Below are 25,685 nucleotides of genomic sequence, written 5' to 3' on the forward strand. Positions count from 1 at the left end.
CGTTAATTGGGTTCTGCATTACTGTGAAACTGGAAGAAAAAAAAGGTACTATTAGCAGGCAGGCCTTACAAAAACACAATAAATATTAATTCAGCTTTATCTGTATTGGCAATACTTACCAATATGGCAAAAAATAACTGATAATTTGTAATAGATGTTACTTGAGGGGCTAATTTGAGAGAATAGTAACTGTCTACTGTAGTGACAGAGAAACTACCAACGAATGGTAACCTGAAATGTCCTTTACAAATTACGATCGGGTTGTGTCATGGTTTCTGTTTACAAATGTACTGCCGACCTCAGCTGTGTGTGTGCGCGCCTCGTTGCACATGCACAGTTGCTACAGCACCATTAGGGGTGTACGTTTGTACCATCGCCTGGCGCGCTACGAATTTGGCAATTTTCAGCTATTTTCTAAAATTTTGACAATCCATTTCTTTTGTTGTCTTCTTCCTGTATAAAAAATTTCAGGGAAGGTTTTGACATGTCTTATTGGGTCATTACCTTGTTAGCACAACTGACTGCAAGTGCGGACTGAAGATTTTTGGGGAGGGTAGTGTATTTGTAGACAAGCAAAAGAGTATCTTATGATTTCAGTAGATACATAATAATTTATAAAATTGTGAGGTAAGAATTTAGAATAGGCAACAGAACTCTTTAATATGCCTCTGCTGTAAGCTAAGTACCGTCAATCCCCTCAAAACTAATTATTAGCTCACACAAGTATCTCCGTTAGATGCTGTTTTAGTAATTTCAGTTACACATTAATTTTGATGAACATGGTTTAAAACAAAACAGATTATATCAATATAATCAATAGGCTAAAAAGGGCCACTTGAATAATAAATCAGTGAGATATATTGCACTTACAGCACTGCATGTTTAGTCACACGCTGTTGAAATATAAAAGAAGAAAATAGTTAGTGACAGGAGTATAATAAAAGCAGATGGAGAGGCTCCAACTTGCTGTGTTTCACAGTCCCTGGAGAGAGAGTGAGAATTGCTTAACTGAGATAAATCAGGAAAAGGGAAGATGTTAGCCATGAGTTTGGAAACACAATTGCAAAGAAGAAGCTGTTATGACATTGCTTACTGCATTACTGTCAGTAGAATTATGATGCCGGATGCTCGCACTGCAAATGTTGTGATCATATAGTAGAAACCAATGTAGTTGCCGCAAGCATCCTGTCATGAAATGTGCTAGTCAAGCTGGACCACCTTCACACAAGGCTGCTGCCAAGGTAATGGGGAAAAAAAGCAGTGGCAATGATTACTATCTGCAATGTAAAAATGTCCATGATCTGTAACTGAATGGGCTTACAGGGCATCGTCTCCATGCTTTTGTGAACATGGGTGTCACACTGCAATGTGCATCCACAGATAACGAACGGAAAGGTTCGTGTAGGCAACATGATGGGGGTGAAGGTGGAATGGCTGCTGCCTCCAGCCAATGGGGTGGCGCGACCTCTTGCGCACAAGTTGGCACCTATTCTCTGAATGCTGGAGGTATTATCCCTCTTTGATGGTTTGGCTGCAACTTAGATTCGGATGTAAGGACCCTAAACTTTACGGATTTTTCCTGTGTTGGATACTTCCTAAATTAATTAAATGGTGAATGTGAAAATTACTTTGCCCCACCAATTGATGGTCCTCCAAGTAAGCAAGCCAACAGTGGCATCTGTTGGCTGGAAGAAATTGATCTTATAACATAAAATGATTTTTAATTAATTATCAATTAGGTCTGCAGTTACTATCACTGAACTCAAAATTTTCTGAGCAACTTGAATCTGTGATTCCAGTTATTAAATTAGTATTTGGTGCTTCTTCTTTGTAATGGGGACAGGACTGGACAGGAAAGCTGTTATGGCTTTGCCAACTCTGTTGTGTACCTTCAAAAAGCATCCGTTTCACCACGAATAATTCCATTTTCATACTTTGCTCAGTTCTGCAACTATTGCAAATTTTTCATACTTCTTATTTTTCAAATCTAACATGATTTCTTTGTAATTGATGACAGAAGAATAACTGTACTTATCTTTTCCTCTTATTAAAAAATAAAGGAAGAAGCAAACTCATGAAGAAGCACGGAGATTACAGCAGATTCAAGATGAACTTCAGAAGCTGGATATGTTGCTGAGCAATGATGTTGCTATTCTCAGGAACCAAATTGAAGAAGTGAGCCTTGAATTCATGGAAGCACAGTGGGTAAAATTGTTTCATTAATGTTAATTTATATTTATAAATAATACAATAGAAAAGAAACATGGTTGGCAGCCTGATGGAAAGTGGACAGTCTACGTTAAAAAAACATGTAGGTGCATCATGGAAAACTGTACTGCATGGAGAAGGCTTTAGTTGGCATTGATTATAAAATGATTTAAATAATGAAACACCTTTCAAATTACATATTTTTTCCAAGTGTAGCACAATATGTTTCGAACATTTATTCTTATTGTCAAGTGCAGATATTTACATAAGTATTATGTATGATGTTTATATGTGTGTTTTCCCAACTCTCTTACATTGTAATCATCTTTTTGAGATCATACTGCAGTTGGAAAACTGGAAAAAATAAATCTTGTGATTTTATTTACATCTCACATTGTTTGTTTCTGAACTCAAAATATATTATAGAGATATTATGACAGTATGATTTCCTAGATTCAAGCATAGAAAATCACAACGGGCACAATTTCAAGGTCTACTGGGGAGGGGGAGTTCCATTGAACAAAAACAACACGGGGTAGGAATTAGATACCCTTAAGGAAACTGTAGTGGTTTATGACTTCTCTAGCTCAATGATAGATAAAAAAAATTAACAGAAATTAGTGAAACAATAGAAAAAGTAAATTATCAACTCAGGAATATACCAAGTCACATCTAAAACTTGCTCAAGCTATTACGTAGGACACAGACTGGGAGGAACTTCTACACTTGACACACTGAACATCTCAACTGTTACACACATATAACCAGTTCACAAAATCATCAATAGTGGCACACACCAAAAATGCTGGCCACCCAATAAGAAATGTCAGAAATCACATGCAGTGGATTTAATGGATAACTGGAAATTTTTGTACATAATGAAAAAGGTAAAGGTAAAGTTCTGCATTCTGGCCCTAGATGGCCAATTGGGCCTGACCAACTGCTGTGTCATGCAACTGCCAATGGTGTCATTGGATGCGGTATGGAGGGAAGCTCACCATGCTCTCTGTTGTTGTCAGGTTTCTTGACCTTGAAACCACTACTAACTGGTTGAGTTTGCTCCTCGTTTGGCCTCACAAGGCTCAGTGCACCCTGTACCAATTCTCCCAACAAGGAAAATTCCATGGCAGTACAGGGAGTCAAACTTGGATCCTCTGCATGGCTGTCAGCTGCACTAACCAGTCAGCTATGGCCGAAAAAGCATCACAAGAAGCAAAGAGGAAAAAATTATCAATGGTAATCTAGATAGTGAATCATTTAATTTTTTCATCTGTTGCTCCAATATGTAACAACTATGGTAAATTCCATAAATTTCATTTTTTCAGACTCTCTATCCAAAATTTTCAACAAAACAGAATATAAGGCATAATCAGTAATTTAAAAGTTGGTAATAGTCAGTATAGATAAAATAAATGTGTAAGTGAGCAACATTATGCAACTAATGTAATCCACAGGAAACTGACTGCATCCAAGCTCTCTGAGAAACTGTACTGTCATAATAGTTTTGTAACATCTTTTGATTTCAAAAACAAACAGTGTCATGGTGATTTGTATGTGTGTGGTACCCTTGTAATAGAGGAGGCAGAGAACCTGTAAATAGACAGACAAGAATACTATTCCTAATGTTATTCTGTAAAAAGCTTCCATGATTTGTTTTGTCTGATTTTCCGATTGCTATGTAACCTCAAAAAAATGACTACATGCTTGCAAAAATTACATGTAATGTTTGTTAAGTATTTGCTCTTGACAGTGAGACTAAATTTTCAAAACACAGTCTTCTGTGGATGAAAAATTACAGAAGTAATGCAGTGTTTCATATCTTGAACATGAATGACACTGTTGTAGGTTTTTCAAAAACATCGATTATGATGAATGAAATTAAGGTTGTGAAATGATTGATTGTGAATGGAAGTTCTGTTTTTAAATATGTGAAGTATAAAAAAAGAGAAAAGGTTTGACATTCCCAACCTTTTATCACTTTTTAATAGGTTTTTCTGTCCTTGCTGTTTCTGCTACCTTCCAAATATGAACTGTTTGTACAAATTTGCAAATCTTTATGCAGCTGTAACCGTGTATATAGTTTTTGGTGAATGTCTTTTAATCTGTCATTGCCCCTATCATAAATGCTTTTCTTCAGAACCTCATATGAACTGATTTTTATTGAGCCCAGAAATGTTGTTACACATGAATATGAGACAACTCATAATTACAACTTGTAATAAGAGAAAGCAAGAGTGACATCTGTGTAACAAAATAAATGAGCTAAAATGTTAAGGAAACATTTAACTTGGTTATTTTAAACTCGTAACAACAAAACACATACTAAGAGAACATTTAATTTGTTTAGTTTAGACTCACGGTAAAAAAAATAATAGTTACATCTATAGAATGAACTAAATCAGCTATAAACCTCTGGTACGAGGTATGTTCAAAAAATTCTGGAACATTGTTGACAAAATTTTTTTGTGCTTACCTTTTGCTTATTGTTCATGGTCTCCTTCGAAATACTCTCCTCCACAATTACACTGCTGCCAACACCATTTCCACTTCTGGAAGCAGTCTTGCTGGATCGCACAAAACATTGTCTGCGAATTTTCTTTTATCTCACCTATCGTTGCAAACCTTCAGCCTTTCAACAGGGTTTTCAACTTTGGAAATAATAATTAAAAAAAAGTCTGCTGGAGTCAGGTCTGGAGAGTACAAAGGATGAGGCAGCACAGTGATTTCATTTTTTGTCCAACAGGGATGAATGTGTGGGTGCATTATTGTGATACTAGAGCCATGAATTAATTGTCTTTCCATATTTCAGGTCGTTTCCTTCTCACATTTTCTTGCAGGCATTGCAACATATCTCGATAGTACCATCAATTAACAGTTTGCCCTGTGGCATGAATTTCGTTGATATTCCTGATGTTCTCTTCGTCAGTAGAAGTCAAAGGGTGTTCTGAAAAAGTGTCGTCTGTAACTTCCGTCTGGCTTTTTTAAACCAAGTGAACCATTCATAATACCGAGTATGGCGGAAGCACTCATCATCGTAGGCTTCCTGCTTCGTTTGGTGGTGTGTGTCTATAATGGTTTTCTTGAGTTTCATGCAAAATTTAACTCTGCTATCTCAAAATTTGCAATCTGTGTGACATAACATTCTACTCAATACAGCACTGAATAATAACTAACAGACATACAACAGTGAAACTTCCAATAGTTCCACATTAGACAAGTGCATGTGGAGGGTTGCCAACCACATGTCACTCCAACTCACCGTTGGCGTGAAATTACAAGTGTTCTGGAATTTTTTAAACAGACCTTGTACTTAATAAAATATTCAGCTCACTTGTTTTAGACAGTAATTCTTGTGAAGTACCATTTTTACTTTTGATCTGAATAATACTGTATCCAGCTTTAAGCGTTTGGGTAGCTTGTTGTATGGAACAACTTCCATGTACCAAACAATGATGTGTCCTTTACATAGCCGTTGAGTGATTATGTAGTTGGAATGACAGGTATGATGGTGTTTAATGTGTCTCTTTTTTGTAAAGATGTGTGAATTTTCATGGATAATACACGAACTCGTGAATATAAATAGAGGGTGCTGGCAGGATATTGGGCTCTAGAAATAGATGTTAGTGGCAAATGAGAGAGGCACTGCCTCATTAACTTGACTGTTCTCTTGTGCATAGTAAATATCTCTCTCTCTATGTGAGACAACTCAAAATGGATGCAATACATGAGCACTGAATGTGCAAATGCAGAGTATGTTCATTTTAGAGTTTCAATCCCAACTATTTAGGACCTTTTATGTATAGCAAAACTGCTTGGTCTATTTTCTTTTTTATTTATGTCCGAGTGTAAAGTGCTATCCATCCACACCCAAAGGAATTTAGTGGTTACATCTTGGCTTATAAGCACATTTTTCGGATCTGACATATATCCTTAATGAAACTATATGTTATGGGTGAAAATTTATACACACATATATGTTTTTACTCAGTAACAGTTTGTTTTTAACCAATTTACCAACTTTGAGCTCAGTGATCTGAATACCATGTATTGATGTCATCAGTAAACATTACTGGTAGACCCTTCGGAATGTTTTGGGACAGATCATTGATACGTGTAATAAACCAAAGTGGATCAAGTGTGGAATAGTGAAGAATGCCTTGTCTCATGACCTGCTCTTTTGACTGTATCCTGCTACACTTTTGAGGTGATTATAATTCTTTGTGCTCCATCTGAGAGAAATGACCTAAACCAGTCATTGCATGCTCCCTTAATTCCACATTTTATCAGTTCTCCTGTAAGTAATGCATGGTTGACAAAATCAGAGGACTGTAGGGCATTGAGGAATACTGTGCTTTCTGTCAATGAGTGCACTATCAACTTAATAGAGAAATGAATATAGGCCCACATTTGTTGATCTCCCTTGTCAAAGGCATAGCTGATGAGAGCTGAATAAACAATTGCTTTCAAGAAACTTGATAACATTGTTGTTTATTGCTTCCTGAAGAACCTTGGATATGCTTGACAGGATCTAGATAGGTCTGCAGTTATTAACTTCACTCTTGTCACCTTTTATAAAGAACTGCTTATGCTGTCCTGAAAATTTCAAGGAATTGCACCAACATCAAGGAGTAGTTTATTAAGTCTGATGGGGTTGTAATACATATGTTACAAGATTTGTCTGTGTAAGTTATTGGGTACGCCATCAAAACTATGTCAATGTGAGTATGGTTTGGGCTGTGTGAAGTGCTTATTAGATATTTCTCTAGTGTCAGTGATAATATTATCATCATACTCAATGTATGTTATTGAGTGACATTTGCTTTTCTTACCAACTGTTTTTATTTATCTTTGTATTTATTTGTTGGCCTTTATTCATCTGAGGATCATCTCACAATGATATAGAATTTGTCAAGATAATGAAATGCCAGTCAGTTGGCCCAAGTCTAATACTCAACCATAATCATTTTCTGAAAAGTGACAAAGTGCTGTAGTTACCCTCTTACATTACTATCCACTACTCTCAAGTCCACTAAGCAATCTGTAAAAGTGCAATATGCACTACTAGTGAAGAATATTTCAGCTACCTTTTCAAGCAAATGTGTTTTAGTAATCTTTTTCAGTTCTTTTGGCAAATTATTGTACAATTTTATCCCCTGATTTAAAATTCATTTTGAGTTTTTTGTTTGATTTTCCCGGGCTAAATGTATCTAAACTGGCTCTTGTTCCAATATTATGTGAAGAACTATTAGTGCATTATTTAGTAATAGTTTCGCTGATTTGCACCACAGCTTGGTATATGTACTCACCAGGTGCTGTAAGAATACCCAGTTTTTTAAATAGCTCTTTACATTGGACCTGACTACTGCTATCAGTTATTTTTCTTTGGCACTTTCCTGCAGTTTAAAAACTGTGTCCATCTTTTGTGCCTTCGATCCCAAGCAAGGAATCCGGAGCCAAGAATTAAGTGTGTATCACCAGAAGACATTGGCTTTTACAAACTAGTGAAACACCATAAGGGCATAGCATGCTGATGACATTCTTTTTGCCAGTATCTTTGTTATGTTCACTCCATGTTAGTTGACAATCAGTGTTCATCCCTAAAAAGTTCATATTTGCTATACAATCTATAGATTTATCATCTATGTTTAAAGTGACAGAGTTGCTTCTTTTCTTTATGCTGATATGCATACTGTCCATTTTCATTATGTTTTATGTTCAATGTTAATTTATTACATTCTGCCCAATTGTAAACATCCTTGATGGTTGCATGTGCTTGCTTTAATAGAGGTTCCGATGTTCCATCAGCGACCACCATGTTGTTGTCATCAGCAAAGAGAACTACTTCCCCATGTCTTACACTGTCTGGAAAGTCATTGATATATGTTAAGAACAGAATTGGATGTAATACACTACCCTGAGGAACACCTATGTTTATATATTTCTTGTCTGACAATTGTTTTACTAAAAAATTATCAGCAGCAGTTGTGTGAACAATCTCCACCTTTTGCACCCTGTTTTCCATGTAAGACTGAAAGCAGTCAATTTCTCTACCTCTTAAGCCAGTGCTTCTAGCTTCCTCAATAGTATTTTATGGTCAGCAGTACCAGAAGTCATGAAAAAGTCTAAGAAAAAGCCTGTAATTCAGTCATCCCTATCAAGAGTTTCAAGCATCAATTTTGTGAATTCTGCAGTGGCCTATATTGTACTTCTGTTTCTGAATCTAAACTGGACTTTGTTAAAGCGATTGTATTTACTCCTGTAACTTGTCAGTCTGTCATTGATAACTGCCCACATGGCTTTGGATTATTCCTTGAATTGATTATAAATTGCTGATTTTACAGTTTCTCAACAATGTGAATGATCTTATCGAGATATTTTTATATAGTCTCAAGTAGTCATAAAACAACTTATTGTTTGTAGACCTGGTGTATCTACATCTACATACATACTCCACAAGTCGTCATACGGACGGTGCGTGGTGGAGGGTACCCTGTACAACTAGTTGTTTCTTTTCTTATTCGACTCGCAGTCAGAGTGAGGGAAAAACAACTGCCTAAATGCCTCTGTATGAGCCCTAATTTTCATATCTTATCTTCGTGGTCCATATGTGGAATGTCTATTGATGGCACTAAGATCATTCTGTAGTCAGCTTCATATGCCGGCTCTCTAAATTTTCTCAGTAGTGTCGTTTGAAATTAATGTCTTCTTCCCTCCAGGGATTCCCACTTGAGCTCCCACAGCATATCCATAACACTTGCATGTTGATCAAACCTACCAGTAACAAATGTACCAGCTCGCCTCTGAATTGCCGTGATGTCTTCCTTCAATCTGTCCTGGTGCAAATCCCAAACACTCGAGCAGTAATCAAGAATGGATCTCAGAAGCATCCTGACTGTGGCCTACTTCACTGATGAACTACACTGTTCTAAAATTTTGCCAGTAAACCAAAGTTGACCATTCGCCTTCCCAACCACAATCCTCACTTGCTTGTTCCATTTCATATCGCTTTGCAACGTTTTGCCCAGATATTTTAATGATGTTACTGTGTCAAGCAGACACTAGTAATGCTGTATCTGAACATGATGGGTTTGTTTTCACCACTCATTCACACTAACTTACATTTTTTTACACTAAGAGCCTACTGCCATTCATCACATCCAACTAGAAATTTTGCCTAGGTCATTTTGTATCAATCTACAGTCACTTATCTTCAACACCTTCATGTACACCACAGCATCATCAGTGAAAAACCACAGATTGCTGCCCACTCTGTCTGCCAGGCCATTTATGTTATATATAATAGCAAGAGTCGTATCACACTTCCCTGCGGCCCTCCTGATGGTACCCCAGTCTCCAATGAACACTAGCTGTTGAGGACTACATCCTGGGTTCTATTACTTAAGAAGTCAAGCCAGTCATATATCTGGGAGACTGTTCCGTATGCATGTATCTTCATTACATTCTACAGTGAGGTACTGTTTCGAATGCTTTTCAGAAATCTAGAAATATGGATACTGAATGTTGCCCTTCATCCATAGTTCACGTACTCAGAATATACTCTAGAATTCTGCATCAAACTGATGTAAAGGATATTAATCTGTAATTTTGCGGGTCCATTCTTTTACCCTTCTTATATACAGGAGTCACATGCAATTTTATCAAGTTATTTGGCACTTTGCACTGTTTGAGAGATTTGTGATAAATGCAAATTAGAGGCCAGTGATATAGAGTACTCTTTGTAAAACAGAATTGGGATTCCATTTGGACATGGCAACTTATTTGTTTTCAACTCTTTCAGTTGTTTCTCTAGGCCAGGGATGGTTATTACTATGTCATCCATACAGGACTCTGTGCAATGGTCAAACAATGGTACACTTGTATGATTTTCCTGCATGAACGATTTCTGAAACCTAGATTATAAAACTTCAGCATTCCTTTTGCTATCTTGTACTGCCAAACCAGACTGGTCAATGAGTGACGATGGGAGCCTTATACTCGCTTAGTGATTTTACATAGGACCAGAATGTTTTCGGGTTCTCTGCTCTATCTTTAGCCAAGGTATGATGGTGGTAGCTGTTCTATGGAAGCAACTGTATGTAATTTTTGCATTGTTACATAGGTGTAAACCTGATTGGAAATGCTATAGCATAACATTACTGCAGAGCACCCATCAATTCATCTACCTTGCCATCATCATCACAGGCACTATAGATACCCGTCCATGCAGCTTTATAGTGCAAATGTGTGAAAGTTGCTACATTGTTTTATTACTCACTGAGAGTCATTTTTATACATATTGGTATGTTCCTGTCTGTTTATGTGTTCAAGACATCCATATTCAATGTCAAACGGTTGTTATTAGATTATCAGTGGTCAATATAAATGAACCATGAACCATGGACCTTGCCGTTGGTGGGGAGGCTTGCGTGCCTCAGCGATACAGATGGCCGTACCGTAGGTGCAACCACAACGGAGGGGTATCTGTTGAGAGGCCAGACAAACATGTGGTTCCTGAAGAGGGGCAGCAGCCTTTTCAGTAGTTGCAGGGGTAACAGTCTGGATGATTGACTGATCTGGCCCTGTAACATTAACCGAAACGGCCTTGCTGTGCTGGTACTGCGAACGGCTGAAAGCAAGGGGAAACTACAGCCGTAATTTTTCCCGAGGACATGCAGCTTTACTGTATGATTAAATGATGATGGCGTCCTCTTGGGTAAAATATTCCGGAGGTAAAATAGTCCCCCATTCGGATCTCGAGGCGGGGACTACTCAAGAGGACGTCGTTATCAGGAGAAAGAAAACTGGCGTTCTACGGATCGGAGCGTGGAATGTCAAATCCCTTAATCGGGCAGGTAGGTTAGAAAATTTAAAAAGGGAAATAGATAGGTTAAAGTTAGATATAGTGGGAATTAGTGAAGTTCGGTGGCAGGAGGAACAAGACTTTTGGTCAGGTGAATACAGGGTTATAAATACAAAATCAAATAGGGATAATGCAGGAGTAGGTTTAATAATGAATAAAAAAATAGGAGTGCGGGTTAGCTACTACAAACAGCATAGTGAACGCATTATTGTGGCCAAGATAGACACAAAGCCCATGCCTACTACAGTAGTACAAGTTTATATGCCAACTAGCTCTGCAGATGATGATGAAATAGATGAAATATATGACGAGATAAAAGAAATTATTCAGGTAGTGAACGGAGACGAAAATTTAATAGTCATGGGTGACTGGAATTCGTCAGTAGGAAAAGGGAGAGAAGGAAACATAGTAGGCGAATATGGATTGGGGGGAAGAAATGAAAGAGGACGCCGCCTTGTAGAATTTTGCACAGAGCATGACTTAATCATAGCTAACACTTGGTTCAAGAATCATAAAAGAAGGTTGTATACCTGGAAGAATCCTGGAGATACTAAAAGGTATCAGATAGATTATATAATGGTAAGACAGAGATTTAGGAACCAGGTTTTAAATTGTAAGACATTTCCAGGGGCAGATGTGGACTCTGACCACAATCTATTGGTTATGAACTGCAGATTGAGACTGAAGAAACTGCAAAAAGGTGGGAATTTAAGGAGATGGTACCTGGATAAACTGAAAGAACCAGAGGTTGTAGAGAGTTTCAGGGAGAGCATAAGGGAAGAATTGACAGGAATGGGGGAAAGAAATACAGTAGAAGAAGCATGGGTAGCTCTGAGGGATGAAGTAGTGAAGGCAGCAGACGATCAAGTAGGTAAAAAGACGAGGGCTAATAGAAATCCTTGGGTAACAGAAGAAATATTGAATTTAATTGGTGAAAGGAGAAAATATAAAAATGCAGTAAATGAAGCAGGCAAAAAGGAATACAAACGTCTCAAAAATGAGATTGACAGGAAGTGCAAAATGGCTAAGCAGGGATGGCTAGAGGACAAATGTAAGGATGTAGAGGCTTGTCTCACTAGGGGTAAGATAGATACTGCCTACAGGAAAATTAAAGAGACCTTTGGAGAGAAGAGAACCACTTGTATGAATATCAAGAGCTCAGATGGCAACCCAGTTCTAAGCAAAGAAGGGAAGGCAGAAAGGTGGAAGGAGTATATAGAGGGTTTATACAAGGGCGATGTACTTGAGGACAATATTATGGAAATGGAAGAGGATGTAGATGAAGACGAAATGGGAGATAAGATACTGCGTGAAGAGTTTGACAGAGCACTGAAAGACCTGAGTCGAAACAAGGCCCGGGAGTAGACAACATTCCATTAGAACTACTGATGGCCTTGGGAGAGCCAGTCATGACAAAACTCTACCATCTGGTGAGCAAGATGTATGAGACAGGCGAAATACCCTCAGACTTCAAGAAGAATATAAGAATTCCAATCCCAAAGAAAGCAGGTGTTGACAGATGTGAAAATTACTGAACTATCAGTTTAATAAGTCATGGCTGCAAAATACTAACGCGAATTCTTTACAGACGAATGGAAAAACTGGTAGAAGCGGACCTCGGGGAAGATCAGTTTGGATTCCGTAGAAATGTTAGAACACGTGAGGCAATACTAACCTTACGACTTATCTTAGAAGAAAGATTAAGAAAAGGCAAACCTACGTTTCTAGCATTTGTAGACTTAGAGAAAGCTTTTGACAATGTTAACTGGAATACTCTCTTTCAAATTCTGAAGGTGGCAGGGGTAAAATACAGGGAGCGAAAGGCTATTTACAATTTGTACATAAACCAGATGGCAGTTATAAGAGTCGAGGGGCATGAAAGGGAAGCAGTGGTTGGGAAAGGAGTGAGACAGGGTTGTAGCCTCTCCTCGATGTTATTCAATCTGTATATTGAGCAAGCAGTAAAGGAAACAAAAGAAAAATTTGGAGTAGGTATTAAAATTCATGGAGAAGAAGTAAAAACTTTGAGGTTCTGCGATGACATTGTAATTCTGTCAGAGACAGCAAAGGACTTGGAAGAGCAGTTGAACGGAATGGACAGTGTCTTGAAAGGAGGATATAAGATGAACATCAACAAAAGCAAAACGAGGATAATGGAATGTAGTCAAATTAAATCGGGTGATGCTGAGGGAATTAAATTAGGAAATGAGACACTTAAAAGTAGTAAAGTAGTTTTGCTATTTAGGGAGTAAAATAACTGATGATGGTCAAAGTAGAGAGGATATAAAATGTAGACTGGCAATGGCAAGGAAATCGTTTCTGAAGAAGAGAAATTTGTTAACGTCGCGTATAGATTTAAGTGTCAGGAGGTCGTTTCTGAAAGTATTTGTATGGAGTGTAGCCATGTATGGAAGTGAAACATGGACGATAACTAGTTTGGACAAGAAGAAAATTGAAGCTTTCGAAATGTGGTGCCACAGAAGAATGCTGAAGATAAGGTGGGTAGATCACGTAACTAATGAGGAGGTATTGAATAGGATTGGGGAGAAGACAAGTTTGTGGCACAACTTGACTAGAAGAAGGGATTGGTTGGTAGGACATGTTTTGAGGCATCAAGGGATCACAAATTTAGCATTGGAGGGCGGTGTGGAGGGTAAAAATCGTAGAGGGAGACCAAGAGATGAATACACTAAGCAGATTCAGAAGGATGTAGGTTGCAGTAGGTACTGATAGATGAAGAAGCTTGCACAGGATAGAGTACCATGGAGAGCTGCATCAAACCAGTCTCAGGACTGAAGACCACAACAACAACAACAACAATATAAATAGGCTATTTAGTGTTTTGTTTTTTAACTGATGATCAGAATTTTTGAAGGTTTAAATATTATTATATACAAGTAAGAATAATTAAATTCGCATGCACAAAGATTCCAACTGGAAAAAGAAAGATAGGAAGAAAACATGAGCACAATTTAGAAAGTTAATACCATGATTAAAATGATGTGACAAAGGAATAGAAATAAAAAAAATTACAGTTAAACAAGTGAATTGAATAAAAATAACTATAAAAGTCATTTCGATAAAGATTTAAAGATGAAAAATTTGAAAGCACATGACAGGATTCGAACTCATAACGCTTGGCATGTGAGGACTTTGTTAACCATTATGCCACACAACCGATCTATAGAACAAACAATTTTTGAAACTGTCGAGCATCACACTAAATTACATTTTCTTTCACTGGTTATTCGAAAAAGAGTTTCCACCAGGGCAAATGGCTGCAGGGTGTGATACCTGGGACCTTAACCTACATCACCGTATAGATAGTTTCAAAAAGTCAATCCCACCATTGAAGACTTTTTCTTGTTAGTCCATATTCTGTATTAATTGTAATGTTCACCCCGTTAAACATATCCTGTAATTCTTTTTCACTTTCACTGAGGATAGCAATATCATCAGTGAACCTTATCATTGACAACTCTTCACCCTGAATTTTTATTCCACTCTTGATTTTTTTCCTGTCATTGCATCTTCAATGTATAGATTGAACAATGGGTCGAAGGGCTACATGCCTGCCTTAAACCCATTGCAATCAAAGCACTTCATTCTTTGTGTTTCAGTCTTACATTCCCCTTTTGGTTCTCGTTCAAAAACGCCTATGTTTCCCAGCTTCCACCTATTTTTCTGAGAATTTCAAACATATTGCACTATTTTACTTCTTAAAATATTTTCAAGGTCAGCAAATCCTATGACCGTGTCTTGATTTTTCTTAAGTCATGCTTCCATTATCAAGCGTAACAAGAGAGCTGCCTCCCTAGTGCCTTTATGTTTCGTAAAGCCAAAGTGATTGTCGTCTGATAGATCCTTAGTTTTCTCTTCCATTCTTCAGTATGCCATTTTTGTCTGCTGCATGAAGTGATAAGCTGATTGTGCGGTAGTTCTCTCTCTTATCTGCCCTTGCTGTTTTCAGGATGTTTTTCTAAAAGTCTGACAGTATGTCTGGATGCATATATTTTAGAAACCATCTTGAATAGTTGTCTTGTTGCCATTCTACCCCCCCCCCCCCCCAACCACCGAATCATTTTAGAAACTCCACAGGAATATTATCTAAGTGTTGTGTCTTATTTGTTTGCAAGTCTTCCAAAGCTCTGCTAAACTTGCACTCTTAATGCTGGATCCCCTTCCATATCAAAACCCATTTACACTTCTGTCACACCATCAGACAATTCCTCTCCCTTGTAGAGGCCTGCAATGTACTCTCTCCACCTGTCTGCTCTTTCCTTTGCATTTAACAGGGGAATTCCTTGTGCGCTCATAATGTTAGTGTCCTTGCCTTAAGTTTCACTGAATGCTGCTCCAACGTTTCTGTACGCCGAATCAGCCCTTCTGAAGAACATGTCTTTTTCAATTTATTCACATTTTTTCCTACTGCTATTTTACCCTTGCTTCCTTGCACTTCCTTTTTTTTCTATTCCTAAGACTTACTGTACTGCTGGCTTTTCCTGAAGATTTGTATACTTCCTTCTTTTGTTGACCAGTTCCAGTATTGCTTCTGTTACCCAAGGTATCTTTGCAGTTACCTATATTTGTCAGTCAAAATTCTGTGAATACGTATTTTAGAAGTTTCCATTCCTCTTCAGCTGAATTACCTATTGTAGTATTTATTATTGCAGCATGTACAGCCTTAGAAAATTTCAAATGTGATTCATCATTCCTCGGTACTTCAATATCCCACTTCCTTGCTCATTGACTCTTGTAACAAATTCTTTTAAACATCTGTTTGTGCTTCATCATTATTAAATAGGGATTCGAGTCAATATGTGCTCCTGAGTACGTAGAGCAATCTGTTATCTGATTCCAGAATCTCTGTCTGATGATGATGTTATGTAACTATAATCTTCTTGTGTCTCTAGGCCTCTTCAAAATATATCTCCTCCTGTTGTGATTATTGAATAGTGTACTTGTTGTTATGATCTGAAATTTATTTCAGAACTCAATTAGTCTTTCTCTTCTCTCATTCTTCTTACCAAGCCCATATTGTCCCCCAATTCTGCCTTCCATTTCTGCCCCAGCTACAGCATTTCAGGCTCTCATGATTATTAGATTTACATCTGAACTGCATGAACTCTATTTTATCTTGATCCACTTTGAGCCCTACCTTCTGTGCATAATTGTCCATTTTCTGGTACATTTCTTTCAACTCGTGCTTTGATTCACTTAGTAGTACTATGTCATCTGCATATGCAAGACAATTGAAGTTACCATCCATCTCTACTCCAGCCTCCTGTTGCCTACACACCTATGAAGGTGAATGCATTACTTTTCAGTCAGCCTTTGTATATGGAGTTTCTTGAAAGAAATTTCCTCCATTTGACTGTTAATAGTACAGAAACCAGATGGCAGTTATAAGAGTCGAGGGACATGAAAGGGAAGCAGTGGTTGGGAAGGGAGTGAGACAGGGTTGTAGCCTATCCCCGATGTTATTCAATCTTTATATTGAGCAAGCAGTGAAGGAAACAAAAGAAAAATTTGGAGTAGGTATTAAAATCCATGGAGCAGTAATAAAAACTTTGAGGTTTGCCGATGACATTGTAATTCTGTCAGACACAGCAAAGGACTTGGAAGAGCAGTTCAACAGAATGGATAGTGTCTTGAAAGAAGGATATAAGATGAACATCAACAAAAGCAAAACGAGGATAATGGAATGTAGTCGAATTAAGTCAGGTGATGCTGAGGGAATTAGATTAGGAAATGAGACACTTAAAGTAGTAAAGGAGTTTTGCTATTTGGGGAGCAAAATAACTGATGAAGGTCGAAGTAGAGAGGATATAAAATGTAGACTGGCAATGGGAAGGAAAACGTTTCTGAAGAAGAGAAATTTGTTAACATCGAGTATAGATTTAAGTGTCAGGAAGTCGTTTCTGAAAGTATTTGTATGGGGTGTAGCCATGTATGGAAGTGAAACATGGACGATAAATAGTTTGGACAAGAAGAGAATAGAAGCTTTTGAAATGTGGTGCTACAGAAGAATGCTGAAGATTAGATGGGTAGATCACATAACTAATGAGGAGGTATTGAATAGGATTGAGGAGAAGAGAAGTTTGTGGCACAACTTGACTAGAAGAAGGGATTGGTTGGTAGGACATGTTCTGAGGCATCAAGGGATCACCAATTAAGTATTGGAGGGCAGCGTGGAGGGTTAAAATCGTAGAGGGAGACCAAGAGATGAATATACTAAGCAGATTCAAAAGGATGTAGGTTGCAGTAGGTACTGGGAGATGAAGAAGCTTGCACAGGATAGAGTAGCATGGAGAGCTGCATCAAACCAGTCTCAGGACTGAAGACCACAACAACAGTTCATTTATTTTACGATCATGATTTTTGGCTTTGTAGCCATTCTCAAGTGCATGTTGAAATGGTAAAATATGTTTGACCTCACTATGACATGTCATTGTCAAAAAAGTATAGTTCTGGTCTTGTGTAGACCGGTTGTATTACAGGATACGAGTACATATCGAAGATACATAGTATGGCTGACATTGTGCACAATGAGAAACCTTAACATACAGTTAACATCTAATATATTCCTGTGACCTCACAGGAATATATGTCAGCCATAGTATGTATCTTTGATATGTACTTGTATCCTGTAATACAACTGGTGTATAAGATCAGAACTATATTTCTTTGACAGTGACATGTCACGTACAGATCAGTCATGTCTTACCATTTCAACATGCACTTGAGAAAGGCAAAAAATCTGAAATCATAGTTGTAAAATAAATGAATGATTAACATTCAAGAGTCGGAAATTTCTTTTTTTTTTTTTTAAATATATCTTTTGGATAAGTTTCTTCATATCATCAGGTTTCTATTTCTGGAGGTAATGTAGTGTATTCTTTTTTACTGAGAAAATCACTTAAAATGGCCTAAAAGGCCAAAACCAGGCATGAATCAGTAAAATAAACACAGCTGAAGTGGAAAAAATACCACCATCTTTTTATTAATCAATACATACGTAGCTGACTGATGATTAAAAATAACAATGCATTTTCAGAAAATTTTTCTTTCTTACATAGAAAGGGCTATTCTCTTTCTGATATGCATTGAAATTTGTTTTGTTGCATAAGTGTATGTTGTCTTGATGCATGTCTGTGCTTTGGTAATGTCAGATGAAAGTGTGATTTGTAGGATTTTCTGCTCTTGTGTATTAATATTTTTGGTTCTGTCAGAATCTTCTCCCTTGAGTCTCTTCGAATTTTTCCTTTCACACACCAGCTTATATTATTATTTCTCATAGGATACTGTGAAATTTTACTCGTTCTACTAAAATGTATGAATATACGTCTGCAGCTTTGATGTAGGCCCTGCCACTGTTTATATTATCTTTTAATTTAACATGATAAATTTCTTTCTGCTCCAGTTAAGTATTTTGTACTTATTGGTAGTAGTTTCTAAACAAATCTACCTTAGTGCTCTCAGATAACACACAAAAAGTTACTTGTTACATATTTTGTTTTATGCAGAAAACGTTACAATAGAGCTGAAAAGGAGTTTCTAGATGCTAAGGTGCATCTCTTCAGTAAGCTAGAACGCAAAGAACTTCTGACTGAACATTTATGTACTATAATAGAGCAGAATGAAATGCGAAAAGCCCGAAAATTGTCAGAACTAATGGACAAGCTAGAGTTGTCAACATCAGTCGAATTAAGTGAGGAAGAGAGGCGCACTGCAGCTGACAACAAAGTGGTGAGTACACGTCCTGTGCACATATAAAAGGAAATTATGAGCTTTGTGTGGTGTCCTACCACTCCTGTACAAAGAAATTACCACATATTTTCATGCTGTAGCTGCTGTTAATGGACTACTGAAACTCTGGATTGTGAGCAACCAGCACTGTTTTGCGATCTGAACTCTAAAAGTAATTCTTATTGATAGTAATGTATATTACGTAAGGAATGATTATTCAAAATCATTGCTATCTCATATAATAAAGTGATTAAATAGAGCTTTCTATATTTATACGAATGTGAAAGAACTTAACTTATTGTTAAACATTGTGAAATTAGTTCTATGTATGGATGGTGAATACTGTGGTTCAGTAAAGTATTTGTTGCTCGCGCCTCACTTCATGTGTTTCGCAACTGGTAAGGACACGAAGTGAAGATGCTGTTTTGTCTGCTGCTGTAGCATAAAATAATGAAACAGTTGACTTTAAAATAGAATGTCAAGGGCTCAGATGTGACTTCAGTTTTGATGTGTGCAGTCAGTTTGTGTTACAGCAAAAGATACACACATGGGATGTTATGTTCATGAAGTTATTTTGACATTAATGGTACATACTTTTTCTTCTTCTTTATGTCGTGCAAATCAGTTTACACAGTCTTTGAACATGGTAAAATGATTTTATTTGTTTGTCTGCTCAGCTCTTAAATTCATCATTCAGAAAAGTAGCGCGTGCCGTAGTTTGTGCTCTACTGTCAGTTGTGTACATTATTATTTTCAGCTGGTCACGTTGAACTAAGTTCTGGCCCCTAAAAATCATTTGTAATGGCAGACATCCTCAGTGACAGACATCCTTCCTGACAAAAAAATTTTCCATTATAATCTTAATTACTTTTCAAAAGCTTTAATTCATGGACACTAATCTTCATAAAAATCATAGGTACCCACTCAATATACTGGAACCCGTAATTGAGCTGGATTTTAAAATTTCGTGAAATTTAGTTTTTGCCTGGATGCTGTGTTTTTTTTAGTACTAAACTGAATTTTCTGTTTACATGCTGGACCACTGTATTACATTAATTTCTTTCTGAAAATAATATGTCTTAGAAATTTTAGCCCCCATGCGTTATCTATTCTGCACTTAAGAAATTATCATTGCTAGAGATGTATTCTGGTTTTAAAGAAGCTAGTTAAAAAGATATTTCAATGCATTTGTGATGGTGCTTTAACAGTATCTGTAACAACAAATGAATTTTAAATGTGAAATTTCACAAATCATTGTTATTTCTAAATGATCCAATCTTAAATTCATTCATTACTTGGTTCTGTGCATTTGTTTGAGTACAGAAACAGCATTAATTTGAGGATTGTTGCTTTCAGTGCTGTTTGCCCACAGTCTAGTGACTAAGCTGTATGGAATGTCCAATAAAACACACACACACACACACACACACACACACACACACACTTACAGACTGTAAATATTTTTAGTGTTATTTGTGCACATGTGGTTTTACAGCAGCATATTTTTAAAGATACTGAATTACAGTTCTTGCATTTAAAAATTTTCTTGCAGAAACTAAACTTAATGTGTTATTGGTAATTTGTAAATTTTAGCTATTTCACCTATGTTTTGTTTTGTCCCACCATGTTTTTAACATGTATATTTTTGTGTCAATATTGCTCTGCAATACTAAATGAAAACATTGTAAATATGGCAGTACGCTATTTGAAGTGTTTCATGTACTTCTGAAATATTGTGTTTGTAGAAAGCAGTCTTGTATGTGTAGCTATTGTCTTTCTTCAGCATCTGTGAATGTGAACAAGTTTTTGCATAGTTCCATAAAAAATATTTCAAAATGCCTTGTAAATTGCTGGTTACAGGTATTTTATCTCTTTGTGCTGATCTTAATTTTTTTTTATTTGGAAACTGCATGTACCTGAGTGCTTTAAATTTCTCTGTATGCAATCTTACTCTGTGAAACTTGTTCACCAGTAGTAAATATTGTTAAGTTAGAAGACACACATACATATACCCAGGGTACAGACTTGAGAATCTCTACTTGTATTTCTTAGTGAGGTTATGAGGACTTGCACAGATCTTTATAGTAATTTATGTGGCAGTATGATGATGATAAACTTGGTGGGACAAAACTGTATATAACACGCAACACTAAATCACCACTGTCTTAATATGGTGTAAATATGTACATCTTTCTAGCTTTTGTATGAAATGTGAATGACTTTTTCTGTCACTAAAGTTTTCTATAAGACTCGAAAGAATACCTGTACTTTAAATGCTACTAGACACATGCAAATGCAATACAGGCTGCATGTATGTATGTTTTAGTTTGCAGAGAATGATGCACATAGTTCTATGGGAAAAGTTATATCTTGTAATGGGAATGCAGTGACAATACGTCTATGTTTCATCATTGATGTATGGTTCCTACTGATGTATAATCTCTGTAACATATATTTATTAAACAAAATATGTATAACTGAAGTCACACAAGTTGGAACTATATTGTAGCTACATTGCTGACACACTTAACCATGATAATTATGAGACTAGAGTACCTCCTTTGTAAGCTACCTAGGCAGGCAAAATATTGAAATTGCAATTCAACATATATAAAAAATATATTGATCTGTCACAGTTTTAAGTGATTTTTAATTTTTGTTTTTGCTTTTGCGTGGACTTATGTGCTTTTAATAATATTGTAGAATTAAAATGCCGATAAACAATATAAGACTTGTTAACGACTGGGTGCAACTATTATGCCCTTTGAAACAATTATCTACAACTAGGAAACAGTAAAACATTGTATGATCCTCTTTTTTTTCATTGTGTTTCGCCCTTTGGTGTGTCATGCAAGTGGAAGTTGTCTTTTCAGTGTAAACGTCCCATCCATGCTTTTACTGTTAAGGTCAAAAGTTAGTGGAATGGTAAAATGTAAATACTGACATTGCAGCCTAACGCATGTGACATATTGTGATATGTAATTGCTATATTTTAATAGGAAAGTTATATTCTAGTCACTTACTAATTGCAGTTGGTATCTTGACACATACACAATGCCTTCTATGTCTATATTCTAATATCAACAATTAAAAGATAGCTATTTATTTATTTTTCAATTTTTGTTTCCTTTCTTTCAATTTTATTTTCATTTTTTATTTAGATACTATCTCCTTTGCGTGCCTTGGACGAAGTCTCATATTCAATGTGTAACACACTGAAACATAAACAAACTGATGAAAACACAGCTGCTGCTGAGGAAAAAGTGGGAGTTTCAGGTGAAGTATTAGAAATATCTGCATGCGAGCAGCCATGCATAATGTCTGACAAATGTTCAGATCAAAATGATATTTTGATATGTAAGGATGGAACGGAGACTAATGATACGGAGTCTCGAATAGTTAATAGTGATGATCATTTAGTGAACCTTCAGGATGATACATAGGTGAGAGTACCGAAACAGCATATGCTGACTAATATTCCATATGCAGCAGCTGTAATTCGGTTACCGTTCCTTATAGTTACCCCATATATTAGAAATATCTTTGTATTGAGCCATTACTGCTTTATTACAGTTGAAAATTTGATAAATATTACAGCCGATGTGCAGCTAGTGGCACCAAAGGAGTGATGTATTTTATGGCCTCGCTAATTAATATTTTATAAATATATATGAAAGGATTTTTTAATGATTTTCTGAAGAACTCAGGATTTAAACAGAAAGAACTAACAATAATTTGACAATAATATTTTATAAGTATATATTTTATTCCAGTTATGTACTTATTTTGTAAAAATACGTGCCTCTCAAAATTAGTACTCTGTTAGTAGCATGTTTAGTAGATTAACTTGTGGTGCTTTATTCTGGTATGGTGCTGATTGGAGTGAATTCTTTAGTGAGTGCTTTTACATATCTTGTATGGTTGTACGTTTTATAGCCTGTCTGTGCTTGATGGTGGATGAATATTGGGGCTCATAAAGAAATAGTGCCATATAGTAAAACAAAACTTCCACTTGTGAAACTTTGAGTCACCCTTTCAAGTAGAAATGTTTTTATCTAGATGGCTAAATGTAGTGCAATTCACAGTTATGCAGTTTATGTACTCATAGTGTTGTACTTTATGGCATGTAGCTGTGACATTTAAAAATAGTTATTATGAGCCTCAATATCTGTTGTTTCATGATTAAAAATTTTGTAGCCAGGTCATGCTGTGATACTTTTGTACTTTTTATACTTGTCATTAGTAATGTCAGAAATATTTAATAATGAAACAAAATAATCTCTTGTTACATTAGATAACCAGTAAAAGTATTTTTGTTGGCATGGTTCTAGATGAGTAGGAGTGGCTTTGCTAGACATGTTTGTGTGTAAAATCCCTGCACATTTCTTCTCTAATGATGACTTTTCTGGGCGTTCATATGTAATACGTTCACTTTTCTTAATGTTTCACACAACTATAAAAAAATGTCTAGAAGCAATATTATATGCTTCCAGACAAATTGTGTGTACAAAATAGGGCTGTATTATTTCTGATTATTAAATTCAATTATTTGCTCTAAAATTCAGAAATTGGAACATGTTATTAGGTTACTGTACCTGTACGAAAAAAAAGTTTGACTGCAGTTAGCATACGTTTAAATTGTGCATATAATGCTTACTCTGTTTGAATAGTGTTGGTGCTTCTGTGATACATCAATCTTTTAAAATATATATAGTCATTTCTGATTCTTGTGGAATGCTAATAATTTTAGTGCAGACCTTCATCACGAAAGGAGTGTGGTTAATAGCATCAGATACTTAACATTTTTGACAAGATGTATGTAACATCTGGCCACACATAAAGCATCACTTAAAATGTGGACCTTGCAATTAGAATATTTCAATTTTTCAGTAGAGTTTAATGCGCTGCATCACTTACAATAGGTGACACAAATTCCAGCAATCTCATAATTTGTTAACCATGTGGCATAGAGCATCCACTGTAACGAGCAACTGTTAAAGGTCACTTCTTTGATGTTTTTAATCATTCTTCAGCCTGCAAATGCACACAGTCCACTGCAGTGGGCTCTCCCTACTGATTTTGTGCCTTGCATGCATTTGCAGGCTCATGATTGATTAAAACTCCAGAGATGTGTCCATTAACAGTCGTCTACTGCAATAACAACATGCACCACAGAGTTAAAGGTTGGCAGTAATAATCTTTCTTTGCTGATGATACTTGAGATTTATATAACACACACACACACACACACACACACACACACACACACAGTGCAATGAGGTAAAAACAGTTAATTTTGTGAAGTAATTTGCTACTGCATCTTTGGAAATGTATTTCTACATATAAAACTTGGAATTTCTGGTTAAATAATGTACATAGCTAGTGCAACATGAGACCTTCTACATTTTCTTGTACTGTTTTCTATACATAATATTTAATTCTTTGTTTGTATTTCCAGATTTTTTATCACTGTAAGTTGTTATGGTTTATACAAATCATACACGTGGAAGTTCATTTTTTTTAATTTTTGTATGGAAAAATATCTAATAAAATGTTCTATTATATTGTGACCTATATGCCCTCTGGTAATTATATATACAGCTGCATAATATAATTCCATAAAATATGAAATTTCTGAATGTAAGGCGCAGATTATAGTGTGGAGAAGAAGAAACCCTAGTGTAAACATAACACTATATCTGAAACTGTTCTTTGCAGCATTGCTGCAAATGTAGAACCACAAACAATTAATACAGTTTATAATATTAATTGAATATACTGTGATTTTTGAAGCAGTGAACTTGAAAAAGAATATTGTTAGATGTATAGACTTTAGCTTTGGTTTTTGGATACAATGATTTGAAATGTAAAAAAATTGGCAGTGAAAATATTTTTGTACATATTTGTATCAAGATCAGCCTGTTAGTTAGCTTATTATTGTTTTGACACTCATAAACATTGTTTTTCAATTTGAATGCCATTTTATACAGCATTTTAATCATGCATTGCATTTTCCCCAGATGGTTTTTCATTCCAATCTACTTTCTTGTGCACACTTTTTATTTGGAGTAGTGTTTATTACATTCAGCACAAAATATTTGTTGTAAGTTTGTTTGACAATCATTATTTTTTGCACTTTTTAAGAGAAAAAGTGCATAATAATGTCTGTGTTGAATTTTGTGGCCTACATGTACTATCACAGTATCAGCATTATTAACATATCTCTCAGCACTTCCACACTTAATTGCTTTGCAACTGTATATTGTCAGCTTGACTTCTACCTTGAGATATGAACATGTGCTTTTACAGTATTGAAATGAATGACTGGTATTCATTCAGATGAATGTCTCAGTAATTTATGTTTGACAGTGTGCAATTGATATGTGAGAAATGAAGATCTGATTTGTAAAATAAATGTTTTTGAACTGACTGAAGCTGTTTTGCTGTTTCGTGCATCACAATATATGTTTAGTTTTTATGCTTTCACACGGAGCAGATGACTGGTTACAGGCAACATACCTTTCATGTGTACACCATAAACTGCCTACACCCTTTCACTTCTTAGTGGCGTAAGCAATCATAAAAGATGCGTAGGGTCACTGGAAAGTGTCAGTGGACATTTTTTCTCTAACAAAACTTGTGTCCCATGATGTTATCTGTCCACTGACAGACATTTGATGAAAATACTTTAAAACATTCTGTATATATATCCAAGCGGTCCTATTACAGGAGACTTAGAACATACAGTTGAATGGTGCAAAACCATAACACAGATATAAAAAGAACATTTCAAGTACTCTTGTAAACAGTGGGGAAATAGATGGGTTAAATACTTCGGACATTCATAAGTGTAAAAATCTAAGTTCAG

At 36.1% G+C, this 25,685-nt stretch overlaps 1 protein-coding gene across 1 annotated transcript in view; it reads left to right on the forward strand.

The window, feature by feature from the left end:
* Nucleotides 1-25,247, forward strand: part of LOC126484391 (RAB6-interacting golgin) — a 62,586-nt gene extending 37,339 nt beyond the window's left edge. The window contains exons 4-6 of the mRNA XM_050107892.1: nucleotides 2,061-2,201; nucleotides 18,595-18,817; nucleotides 21,979-25,247. Of these exons, the coding sequence (XP_049963849.1) occupies nucleotides 2,061-2,201; nucleotides 18,595-18,817; nucleotides 21,979-22,260 (646 nt within the window). The 3' untranslated portion in view covers nucleotides 22,261-25,247. The remainder of the gene's footprint in view (nucleotides 1-2,060; nucleotides 2,202-18,594; nucleotides 18,818-21,978) is intronic.
* The last annotated feature ends 438 nt before the right edge of the window (nucleotides 25,248-25,685 follow it).

The sequence above is a fragment of the Schistocerca serialis genome, chromosome 1, assembly GCF_023864345.2.
Source record: "Schistocerca serialis cubense isolate TAMUIC-IGC-003099 chromosome 1, iqSchSeri2.2, whole genome shotgun sequence".
NCBI lineage: Eukaryota > Metazoa > Arthropoda > Insecta > Orthoptera > Acrididae > Schistocerca > Schistocerca serialis.